This window comes from Protopterus annectens, chromosome 14.part0 (genome assembly GCF_019279795.1).
Source record: "Protopterus annectens isolate FY-2018-M chromosome 14.part0, PAN1.0, whole genome shotgun sequence".
Lineage (NCBI taxonomy): Eukaryota > Metazoa > Chordata > Ceratodontiformes > Protopteridae > Protopterus > Protopterus annectens.
This window is the reverse complement of record NC_056748.1, coordinates 846420429-846433125: the sequence shown is the minus strand read 5'-3', so window position 1 is coordinate 846433125 and position 12697 is coordinate 846420429. Positions and strand designations below refer to the sequence as shown.

General features: G+C 40.7%; 1 protein-coding gene across 3 annotated transcripts in view; it reads right to left on the bottom strand.

Annotated features, from left to right (window-relative positions):
* GRID1 (glutamate ionotropic receptor delta type subunit 1) overlaps positions 1-12697 on the bottom strand; it is a 2576795-nt gene that overhangs the window by 697759 nt on the left and 1866339 nt on the right. For all 3 annotated transcript variants that reach the window (XM_044056599.1, XM_044056600.1, XM_044056598.1), the window contains exon 5: positions 801-962. In XM_044056599.1, the coding sequence (XP_043912534.1) occupies positions 801-962 (162 nt within the window). The remainder of the gene's footprint in view (positions 1-800; positions 963-12697) is intronic.

Below are 12697 nucleotides of genomic sequence, written 5' to 3'. Positions count from 1 at the left end.
CCATGCTACATACAAACTATTGAAATATTTCTTTTTAAAGCTAACATAATGGAAAACACAACATATTCATAACTGACTTCTGTGTAGTGCAGGTAAAGTGATATTAATTTTTGTTTATATAGTATAAATTTACATTGTCCTAAATCTCATGTTTCTTTAAATATCTTGACAACCAAGTAGCACATAGAGAACTGCTTAACCTTACAAGAAAGCTCTCAACTGGATGTACAAAATATTGCCAATATTATACTCGTAATTTGAGTGGTTGTTGTGATATTGTAAGCTGTTTACAAAACATCGCAAACTTAATTGTTACTGTGTTTTCTATGACTTTCAAAATCCAGTTTAAGACCTAGAACCTAAATAATACTACCACTATAAAAATAGTTTCTGCTGAAGAGTTTGCCATTCAGACTTTAGTAATCCTTACAGTTCCAGAGATATGTACATTTGTTTGAAATTCAAGGTCATAATTTGAGTCTATCAAAAAGCTTAGGCTCTGCTCATTGGCAGTTACAGTGCAAACTTCCAGAACTCCATTAGAGAGAATGAGTTAAATCAGAATTTAAATTATATATATAGTTTTCTAGGAAAGGGGAATTATTGCCATTGAAAATATGCCACCATCAACCCCACCCCCTTAATGACAGTGTTAGTGTGGTGTAGAGTACTTCAGGACTGAGCTGCATGTAGGTCCTGAGAAAGGAAGAAAACAGGTGTTGGTACATTCAATACCTTGGTTTCTTTTCCTAAATATAATATTTTGCTATGCACTTAGTTTCAATAGAAGAAAATCTCACCTTTCGAATAGTTTCTAACATAGATCTGCCACCATTCCAGGGTTTAGTAGATTTCCTCATACAATTCAAACTAGCCATGCTGTGCCATTTCCTGTCCTCCAACTTTCTGTGAAATGCACTGGCCAGCATCAAGACACTGTCATATAAGTAGAGGTTCGATACCTGCATAGAATTAAAACAGAACATATCAATAGTCCCACTTAAATAAATGTCACTATGTGGTCCTTTTTAAATACTTAACAATAAAAGATAAAAGTTATCAAGCATATTAATCTCTCAAATAACACATAAAAGTTTCAACCATTAAGATGAGCCTGCACTTTGATACATGTATTGAAAAGTGACACATTATACTGGCATATTAGACAGAAAATGATATTTCCAAATGCCCTCAGTCCACTATTTTTTAGAAATCAAAAATTCATTTAATGAAATGAATAGAAGGATGTACATAGTTTTAAACTGAGCATAAAAGGCTAAAACATTTCTGAAAGTTGCAATATAACATATTATACCATGACCCCCCATTAATATTCTAAAACGTGCACACTGATTGGCCAGCGTGCATGTTGTAAATCAACTTATACTAATGGAAAAAGGTCCGGTCCCCCAGACTTTTTTCATTAGTATAAGTCTTTTTCAAAACACTGTCTCGCTATGTTAAAGGAGCTTAACATAGCGACACAGGTTTAAAAAAAGCAACGGAGATGTCCCTTGCTTTTTTTAAAGCTGTCTCGCTATGTTAAACTCCTTTAACATAGCGACACAGTGTGTAAAAAGCAACGGAGATCTTGCTTTCTCCGTTGCTTTTTTTTTAAACCTGTCTCGCTATGTTAAATGAGTTTAACATAGCGAGACAGCTTTAAAATGAGCAATGGAGATCTCCGTTGCTTATTTTAAAGCTGTCTCGCTATGTTAAACCCATTTAACATAGTGAAACAGTTTGTAAAAAGCAACGGAGATCTTGCTTTCTCCGTTGCTTTTTTCAAAACTGTCTCGCTATGTTAAATGGGTTTAACATAGCGACACAGCTTTAAAATAAGCAACGGAGATTCTCCGTTGCTTTTTTTAAAGCTGTCTCGTTATGTTAAACCCGTTTAACATAGCGAAACAGTAAAAAGCAATGGAGAAGATCTCCGTTGCTTTTGCCCACAGCTCTGATGTACTGCGTAGGCTTACCCATGCGCAGTACATCAGAACTGCTGCAGATAACAGACAGCGGCGGAAGGGCAGCAAGGAGGCATTATACAATGCCATTATTTAAGAAAAGTAATTATTATTTTTCTTAAATAATGTCATTGTATAATAGCAATAACCCACTTCTGGGTGTGGGTAATGCTGTATTTACCCACACCCAGAAGTGGGTTATTGCTATAATAATTCATCACACAATCTAAATATGAATATTATTTTTGTAGTGTGTGTGTGTGTGTGTGTGTGTGTGTGTGTGTGTGTGTGTGTGTGTGTGTGTGTGTGTGTGTGTGTGTGTGTGTGTGTGTGTGTGTGTGTGTGTGTGTGTGTGTGTGTGTGTGTGTGTGAGTTTGTTTGTGTGTATGTGAAATCAGCCTGCATTTTTGTAAACTTTTCACTATACTCTTATAAAACACTTAACTCTCATCTCATCAAAACAAAAAAAATGTGATTTAGCAACAGTTATGCAGGGGGTAGGGGAGCAGGAATGAGGTCTGATTTTCCATTTCTTATGCTGTGATATATATATATATATATATATATATATATGTGTGTGTGTGTGTGTGTGTGTGTGTGTGTATATATATATATGTATATACACAACACACCTCTACTTAGTATCACACTATTCTTGTTGATGTCTTATTGGGTGTTTTTACTTCCTTTCAGTGGTTTTTATTTACACGTTTTCATGTCAGAAAATTTAAATTTTTTTCTTGCTCTTGATATGCCAGGTCCTAGAATTCTTGTTGCTTTTTTATTTATTTTTGGGCAGTTCTGTGTAAATTATGAAGGCAATGTAATCATTAAGTGACAGTTCTGCGGTACTAGATATCTTGCTTACCTGTCTGCATATATTGTGAAACCTTGAACAGCATACTTCTCTTTGAGCATATTAGGAAATGCAAGTTATCCCTCTGAAGCAGGTGGAAATTAATTCTGCTTCTATTACACATTGTGAATTTATCCATAGCACTGCCTTGATCTTCTGCATTGGCGAGAATATAGCTTCATATTTTGTGTAGGTGCTCTGGTGAATTTAATAACAGTTTAATGAAACTCCCCCTAGAAAAATTCTGCATTTTAATAGTCAGAAGCAGACCAAACTGTTTGCAAACCTGCTGAACACAAATGCCAGAAAGTAGTTCTCATTCACTGAAGGCAGTATTGTACTATAATAGCACATTATAGCATGTTTTACAGATACTGGAATGATTATAATTCTTTGAGTATAATGAACTACAAAAGCAGTCTTTCAAATGTAGATTGCCAATGGAAGATGAATAGTTGTAAGTCTGAAACTCAGCCGTGTGATATTATGAATGAGAAGATTTTGTACACAGTGGTCTGATTGATGCAATTTATAAATGCAATGCCACGGTTGAGGGATAATTACAGTGAAGCATTCAATAGACTGTGGGTTTATTTTCCTTCATGTTGTGCTGCATATGCCTACATATGACAGAAAATGATGTACTAGACCCATGTGAAGTGCACTGAGCTATCTTAGGGTATTTTATAAACCAAAGCATGACACTATCATGCCACAATGGTTTGGTCAGTGCCCATCTCAGTACAATTAAAATAAGTTAAACACACAAATACGGAGTGCCAGCATCAACTTGCAGATATCTATCTTCCTAGTACAACGTAAAAATGAGTGAAATAGTAAAGATGTTTTTTTTTTTTGCTCTTTCTCAGATTCATATACTGTTACTAGACTAATAGGTTCATAGGTTCATAGGTTCATACTAGGCTATCTGCCCTAGGGCATTTATAAGCCTAGCCAGAGTGTGTATGGCTTTCGCCACCCATTTTAAATTAATTTTGCTATGCCCTTTTTCGAGGTTAGTATACTGTGCCTCTGTCTAACAGTGACACAGAAGTGATACCCGGGGTAAACCTACGATCTCCCATCCACTCATCAAGATTCCTCTTGAAGAGAGTCAATGAGGGACTCTGCCTAACCTGGACTGGGATTTTATTCCAGAGTGAAGGGAGCCTCTGGGTTATGAATCTGTCCCTCCAGCATGTCCTATTTATTTCAGTGCTGAGGTTTAAGTCCCTCGAGCGCGTAGCTCGATGGGATTTGGATTTTCTGAGGTGCAGCATGTCCATTAATTCCGGGTTGGACATGGCTTTATACGTCAGGCACAGATCGCCTCTGAGCAGGCGGTATGCCACTGAGTAGAGCTGGAGTTTTTTTAACCGGGCAGCATACGGCATCTGTTTGAGCCCCTTGATCCTCTTGGTGAGGTACTTTTGGGGTCTTGCCAGTTGCTGCAGGTGTCTGGTAAGGTACATCCCAAAAGGGGCATTGTACTCAATTATGGGCCTGATGAGGGATGAGTAAAGAGGTACGATGACCTCCCCTGATCTAGATGTGAATCCCTTCATGATTAGGTGGGCTATATAAAATGTTTTTCTAACCACTTTGGCCACGTGGTTGTCAAATGAGAGATTGCTATCAACTTGGGTCCCCAGGTCCCTAATTACTTCTTCTGTACTTAATGGATTACCACCTATGTGGTAATTTGTGGGCACTTTGTTTTTGCCAAAGGGGATGACTATACACTTTTTGGCATTTAGCTTGAGGCCATGGCTCTGGCACCAGTTGTCTGTTTCTATGAGGCCCTTTTGGAGGAAGCTTGTGTCGGCTGGAGAGTCTGTTATGGCACCCAGTTTGCAGTCATCTGCGAACTCGGTCAGCCACAGTCCTTCCATGTTGGCCTGTACCTCCGAGAAATATATACCGAACAAGAGACGTCGCAAGACTGAGCCTTGTGGGCCGCTACTTGTAACTGGTTTGGAGTCTGACATGGCTCCAGCTATTCTAACCATGTGGGTTCTGTCCTTGAGCCAGTTTGCAACCCATCTAGGGGTTTATATTTAAGCTGGTGAGCTTATCTATAATGCCCGAGTGGGGTATTGTATCGAAGGCTTTTGCGAGGTCCAGGTAGGCTGTGTGGACCACCTTCCCCTTGTCAATGGCCTTGGTGACTGTTTCAAAGAAATTGACCAGGTTTAAGAGGCAGGATCTGCCCTTAACAAAGCCGAACTGGGTAGGATCCAGTGTCTGTAGGTCCCCAATATCTTTATTTATAAGGTCCATGATGATCCTTTCCATAGCTTTGCAGACCAAGCTAGTGAGACTTATGGGGCGATAGTTTCCAGGATCCGTTGAGGCACCACCTTTGTGGAGAGGGACCACTGTTGCTGTACGCCACTCTTTGGGTACATATCCTGTAGTAAGGCTGAGATTGAACAGTAGTTTTAGGTTTGGGTTTAGCTCTTCTTGGAGTTCATGTAGGATGCAGCCAGGGACACCGTCTGGTCCCATTTATGCTGTGTTTTTTGCTTTGGAGAGGGCAGCTCTTACCTGAGCATCTGAGATGTCAGGGGGGCAGCACTCTGCTGGGATAGATATTAGCCCTTTTGGTGGGGAGGGGGGGTTGCGCTGAACCTGTCAGCTAGGATGTTGGCAATGTCTGTGGGTTTGGTGTATTTTTTGTCATTTTGGACTAATTCTGAGCATATCTGGGAATTCCCACCCAGGTTCCTAACATAACTAAAGAAAGCCTTGTGATTATCCTTAGTGTCCTGTGCAATTTTTCTCTCGAAGCTGGCCTTAGACGATTTTATGTGTGCCCGTAGTTTTTTGCTAATACTGATCAGAGATGCCTTCCCTTTTTGGGATTTTGCTCTGTCATGTAGTAGCTTCCTCCTTCTATTGTATAGTTTGTTTATAGCTGGGTTCCAACAGACAGGACGTCTGCCTTTGGAGGATTGGGTCTTGGCTTTATTTGGGATTGCATGATCCATGCATTCCTGAAGGTGTTCATAGAATGCATTTATAAAGGATTTTGTGGTCTGGGCCGTATTATCCACAGGCCCGGGGGCTTTGAAGGATTACACCTCGGTTTTGAGGAGTGTGAAATTTGCTTTAGAGAAGTTTTTCACTGTGGTTTTCTGGGCATGGGGTGGGGTCGGGATGTAAATATCCAGTGAGATTAGTTTATGGCCTGATCTTACCAGTGAGGGATACACTTCTGGTCTGGAGCATAGAGTCCCCATGTTGGTGATGATCAGGTCCAGTATGTTTTCCCCTCTTGTGGGAGTGGTAACAAGTTGTTCCATAGCATTTGAGTTTATAAATTCTAGGAACCTTTGGGCTAGGGTGTTGGAGCTAGAGTAATGCTCCCAGTCTATGGTTGGGTAGTTGAAGTCACCCAGTATAATGGTGTTTGGAGAGACCTTCATATTTTCCAGTGTTCTCAGGAAGGCCGAGTGGGGTTCCTGGGTTTGGGAGGGTGGTCTGTAGCAGGCTATAAACTGGAAGGCAGTTTTACCCACTGTTTGTTGCACATGGATAGTCTCTGATGCTTCGTGCTGTGCCACCAACCTGGAGGTGTGGGTATCTTTGACAAATATTGATACCCCCCTCCTTTTGTGGTTCGGTCCAAGTTTTGGGGCCGAAAAGCATGGTATGAGGTAAAACCTGGTAGTGCTGGGGTGCTCTCGAGGGCCTTGAACCAGGTTTCTGTTACTGCACAGATATCGATGTTCTCCATGCTAAGGAGAGTTTTGAGTGCATGCATCTTGAGGTTTAGACTTCTGGCGTTGAGTAGCATTACTCTTAGTTTCTTATCCCTTGTGATACCTATGGAGGTGGGATTGTCTTTTGAGCCTTGCCTAAAAAAGGCACTATGGGGGTAGCAAGAGCCTTTGCCAATATCCGAAAGCCCAGGGATGACAGGTGCAAGCCGTCCCTAGCGAAGCATCGTGGCTTGTCGAGCATGTCATCCCAGGCTGACAGGCATTGGATCCCGTTTGAATGACACCAATACTTAAGCCAATTGTTGAAATTGATAATCTTGTCTTCATACTGTGGCATCATTCTTGGTGAGGGTAAGATGCTACTCAAGGTCAGTGTCATACCGGCCTGGGCTACATGCTCAGAGAGCTCCTCTATGTCTCTTTTCATGTAGTCCAGGGAGGTACATCTCAGGTCATTCACACCAGCATGGACAATGACTGAGTCATATTTGTACTTGCCTTGGAGTGACCTGAGTGCTTGTGTTATGTGTCAGATGCTAGCGCCCGATAGGCAGCTCACCGTGACCTTCTCCTTGTTCAGCCTGGTGAGCGGGACGTCAGTGTGCCTGATGATAGAGTCACCTATTACACGTGTATCAGGTGTGTTGTTTAGCCTTAAGGGCTGTGGCTGTTCGGCACACTGGCTTTGTGAGCTATGTGTTGCACATGTTTTGTTTTGGGGTAGCGGTTGCTTGGGTGTCTGCTTTGGAGGTCTCTGCTGCTTAGGCAGATTTTTATTTAGAGCCTCCAAGTATGTTTTTGTGTGTTTATGTGTTTGGTTTGCTGTCGTGGTAGGTCTATGTGAGACTGGAATTGTAGTGAGTGTGGTTTCCTTCTCCTCCTGACTGGTTATGCTAGTACTGAGTTGAGAGAGCTTAGCCTCCAGTTTGGCTATATGGTTGCAGCTCTCACATGTGTTGGAATTTGTTGGGAGGAGGAGAGGGTTGTCTGTGTACATTAGGCAGTTGTAACATTGCCTCAAGATTCCCAGGTTCACCAGCTGGACCGGAGAGGAGATTGACAACTGACCTTTGGACATGCTAGAATAGTATTGGGAATTCCTTTATAATTGAAAAAAAGGGCCAATGAGGAACAAGTTACTCAAGGGGAGTTTGTGAGGGTGTAGTGCTTTTAATTTTTTAGTGCTGACTTATATAATTGCTTTAGTGAGCAAGTGCTAGGCTTTAGCATAGGAATAGGGTGTTTATTATTAGAACTAGATCAGTTCCAAGGCTCATACCCAAATAAGCGGCGCTGCTCGATGCCTCGCTATGCACAAAATCACGCAAAGCTGCGCTACAGCGGGTTTTATACAGGCGGACTTGAAAGAGCTAGAAATTGGCCCAAAACAGACAACAGACTACCAGATTCCTGTACTGGGAACACTCCTCCAGGGACAGATAGGCTGCTCCAAGCTCCCCACTGCCACTGGTGAACAAAGAAGCCTCCCTCTATCCAAGAAAGGAAATGGCAACACAGGAACTTTCCAAAAGTCCAGAATACAGCAAAGCCTGTATTTGGACTACTCTAGGTCAGGAAAGATGGGAAGCAAGGATAACTTTTTTTTTCTTTTTTGCAACAAACAGCAGGAAATTGCAATAAATATGTAGCACAGGCTAGCGCACTTGAGTGTGTAGCCTCAACAAGTAAATGCAACAAACAGGACAAACTTTAAAAGTGCAGTTGCAAAAACAACTTTAGACAGTTTAAAACAGTTCAAGAAGCAGAAATATTTGCAGTTTAGCTAGATCGGACAGTCGCCCAGGTAGTAGCAGGAAAAAACACTTTTATCAGGTTAGCAGTCACTCTTTTAGCCTCTCTGCTGCTAGCACCACTCTGCAGGACCACGAGGAGCTTGGCTGAGTAGCAACAAGCGCAAAAACCTTGCCAAAGCGGGTTTTATACAGGGGGATTTGAAAGAGCTAGAAAGTGGCCCAAAATGGCCAATAGACTACCAGATTCTTGTGCTGGGAACACTCCTCCAGGGATAGATAGGCTGCTCTAAGCTCCCCACTGCCACTGGTGAACAAAGAAGCCTCCCTTAATCCAAGAAAGGAAATGGCAACACAGGAACTTTCCAAAAGTCCAGAATACAGCAAAGCCTGTATTTGGACTACTCTAGGTTAGGAAAGACGGGAAACAAGGATAATTTATTTGTTTTTTTTTTTGCAACAAACATCAGGAAAATGCAATAAATATTTAACACAGGCTAGCACACTTGAGTGTGTAGCCTCAACAGGTAAATGCAACAAACAGGACAAACTTTAAAAGTGCAGGTGCAAAAACAACTTTACACAGTTCAAGAAGCAGAAATACTTGCAGTTTAGCTAGATCAGACAGTCGCCCAGATAGTAGCAGGAAGAAAACACTTTTATCAGGTTAGCAGTCACTCTTTTGGCCTCTCTGCTGCTAGCACCACTCTGCCGGACCAAAAGGAGCTTGGCTGAGTAGTAACAAGCGCAAAAACCTCGCCAAAGTGGGTTTTATACAGGGGGACTTGAAAGAGTTAGAAATTGGCCCAAAACGGCCAATAGACTACCAGATTCTTGTGCTGGGAACACTCCTCCAGGGATAGATAGGCTGCTCTAAGTTCCCCACTAAGGGGGTCCTTTCTAAGCCTAACCAAGTTTTCCCAAAAGAACAATGATGTCCTGTATCCAAATAGGGCATTGAGAGCCAGGCATTTATAAGCTACCTTTGTCCATAAGGGACAAGGGTGCCAGCCCTGGTGAAAATTTCCTGTTCCCCATGAACTCATCTAGGTTGTGATTAAACTGGGTAATAGACAAACTCAGCTCCACATGGATGGGAAGCCTGTTCCATAGGACGGGCAGTCTCTGGGACATGTATCTGTCTCTCCAGCATGTTCTGAAAAAATTCTCTGCCTGTAGGTTTGCTATATCTTCTGGCTCAGTACAGATAGGTTCAATGAGCTCTGCCCACAATTATGTATTGCTTTTGAAGTTGTGGACACAGCTAAAGACTGCCTTTTGGTTGTCCTTGGCCTAGAAGGCCAACTTTACACTGAATTTGGTTTTGGCAGTGTTACTTGTCCTCTGAGTTATTTGCTTACTTTGAGGAGAGCACTTTTATCCTGTGGGGTTTTGCACCTCAATATTTTTGCAATGATTTTCTTCATTAATGTTATACACTCTATTGATGTTATTTCACCACTCACCTTTTTTAATGCTAGTTATACAAACCTTGCTTTCTGCATGCTCTTTGTACACAACCTTCTCATCGCTCATGTATTTTTTTCTGCAAGCCTCCTGAGAAGTTACAGCACCCACTGTATTACTTCCCTTAGCTACCTCTTTATCACCTTCCTTCCTCTTCTCCCTTCTCCACAACATACCTCTCAACCTGAAAATATCACAAATCTGGGCAAAGACCTGTGAAAAGTAGGTACAACCAGTCAAAATTGGGATGCTGATTAACATAAACCACTGGAATTGTGGGATAGCATCAACATGCATTTTCTGCACAGTAAGTTATGAATTTATAATTTCTGACATGAGTGTCTGCAATATTCATCTATTTACTGGTAAAATCAAAATTTCATGAGGGACAGGGAAAAAACAAGAGCAGATGACAGTGAGCTATGCAGGACAGGTCTGGGCTTAGACAACACATGTAATTATCAATTATCCAGAATTTCCGAAATGTCGAGATTTTTGCTTCATATTTTTGGTCTGTCTCTCTTAAATATGTTTTTCTTGCAAATTATTAAGGTTTGAAATCAGTAAATAATGACATACTTTTGAGTTTCCCTGGGAAAAAAATCACTTGCCCTAGAAAGAAAAACACAGCACTACAAACATTACAAAGTGGGGGCTATGCCCCCCACACCCCCCTAACTAAATATACCAACTACAAGATCGCACTACAGTGAGGAAAATGGCAAACTAACAGGGATGGCCAAGCAATTTCTTTCACAGGGAAAGAAATTGTTGATGTGAACATTCACTGTTTTGTGATTTTGAGGTTTAAGGGTCTATGAAGAGGCGTTCAATAGAATGCCTCTTTGAGGATATAATATAGACCCTGTATACAAACATTACTATACATAGAAAAAGAGAGATAGAGAGGACAGAGGGAGAAATAGAGAGGAAGTCATGTTAAAAGTGTGATAATGAGATCATTAGGTTATTGAAACAGGCAGGAAAAAGGTGCAATGAGAAAGAATCTAGAAAACCTTTTCATTATGGAATGCAAAGTTTGTATCCCTAAATTATAGAAAAAGTGATGTGTGTGTGTGTGTGTGTGTGTGTGTGTGTGTGTGTGTGTGTGTGTGTGTGTGTGTGTGTGTGTGTGGAATTTCTCCCTTCCACTAAGTTGGGCAACCTGCAGCAGTAGTTTGGGGAGAGAGGTTCAGGGTCCCCTGATTACATCCAAGACCAACGTTATTATTTTATTTTATTTTTATTTTACATTTGTTGACCGGGCTAGTCCAGCTGGATATATGTCCATTTTCAGTGGAGGCCCGGGGAGAAAAGCTCCACAAATTACAACAACATAAAAGGTCAAGACAAAGACAATAACAGTATAATTTGGTACATAAGTTTTAACAATTATAGTACAAGCCTAAGATTATATATTTTATATTTCAGTAGGAAAAAGGAAAAATTTATCTAAGAATAGATGAATAAGACTAATACATTTGTATTAGAAATGGTGTAGTACAAATCTTTATAACATATTACAAAATTAGATACACCTAGTAATTTATGATAAGAGATACTAAGGTCTCACAAAAACCTAAGAAAGAAAAACACTAGAGATCAATAGATAGAGTATAGAAGAACAGCAAACAAGGATGGATTTCTAGTGTTATTTAACACATAGGTTGTGATACTATATGAAGGTGTTTGATCATTCCACAGTATATACTTATTTACATGAGAAAAAATCCTAAGGAAGGTTAAGCTCGCTAAAAATGAGTGAGACAACACAAGATCATGATAGGCTAGGAATTGTGGGAGTCTAGTTAATAGTTATGTACTTAGTCTGGGTTAACACAGGGGCATAGCCAGTGTGATTTGAGGTAGGGTTTAAGCTTGCTTTTAAATAATACCAAAAACAGCAAATGAACTCCACCGGAAGAGCAGTGTTCCAAATATAAAGTCAAATAATAGAAAATCAAAACGGAACGCTATAGCTTGCAACTAAGCACACCAAATGAGCTGGTGGTACATTTGGTTTGCTTTTAAATAAGCTGACAGAGGATATTGAGGTTAGCTGGCTTGGGAGGATGTTCCAGGCTTTACCTACTGTATTGGAGAACAAGGTGTCACCAGCTAAGTTGTTGGATTTTGATATTTGTACAAGTAGGTTATTAGCTGAGCGTAAGGTCTTGAGGTTATTATAGGGGATGACTAGGGATGTAAGTATGGGTGTATTTTGAGGTAAATACAGGATCTTATGGGCTACTATTAATTGATTGAAAAGTATTAAATTTGGCAGCTCTGACCATCCTAACTGATTCAGATTGATACAGTGATGAGTTCTAAAGGAGGACCCAGCTGCAAATCTGGCAATATTGTTGTAGGAGGATGTAAGTTTACTCAGATTACTTTTACATATTTTGGTATAGATAGGGGAGGCATAGAGCAAGGTAGAGATGAGGTGGGTACGAGCAATAGTAACCCTGGCTGGAGGTGTAAGAAAGGGTTTTATTTTATAGAGGGAACCTAGTTTCTTGTTTACTATTTTTATGGTGTTATTAACGTGAGGTTCAAAGGACAAGTTGTTATCTATTAGTACCCCGAGTAGTTTGGTGGTTGGTTCAGGAGATATTATAGTTCCATCATTTGAAGTAATAGTAAAGTTAAGTGGGGAGGTTCTGCGGGTGGGGGTAAATAGTAGCATTTTTGTTTTTTTGGGGTTAAGGATAAGACGTCTTTGTAGGAGCCAATTTTCAACTATACTAAAGGTCATTTGGGTTAGTGACTGAAGTTCTGATTGAGAAGCAGCAGCGCATATGAGTGTGGAGTCGTCAGCGTATTGGATACAGTCAGCTTGAGAATTACAGAATGAAGGTCATTTGTAAAGATGGAGAAGAGTAATGGGCCTAATATAGATCCTTGCGGGACCCCTAGAGTGACTGGGAC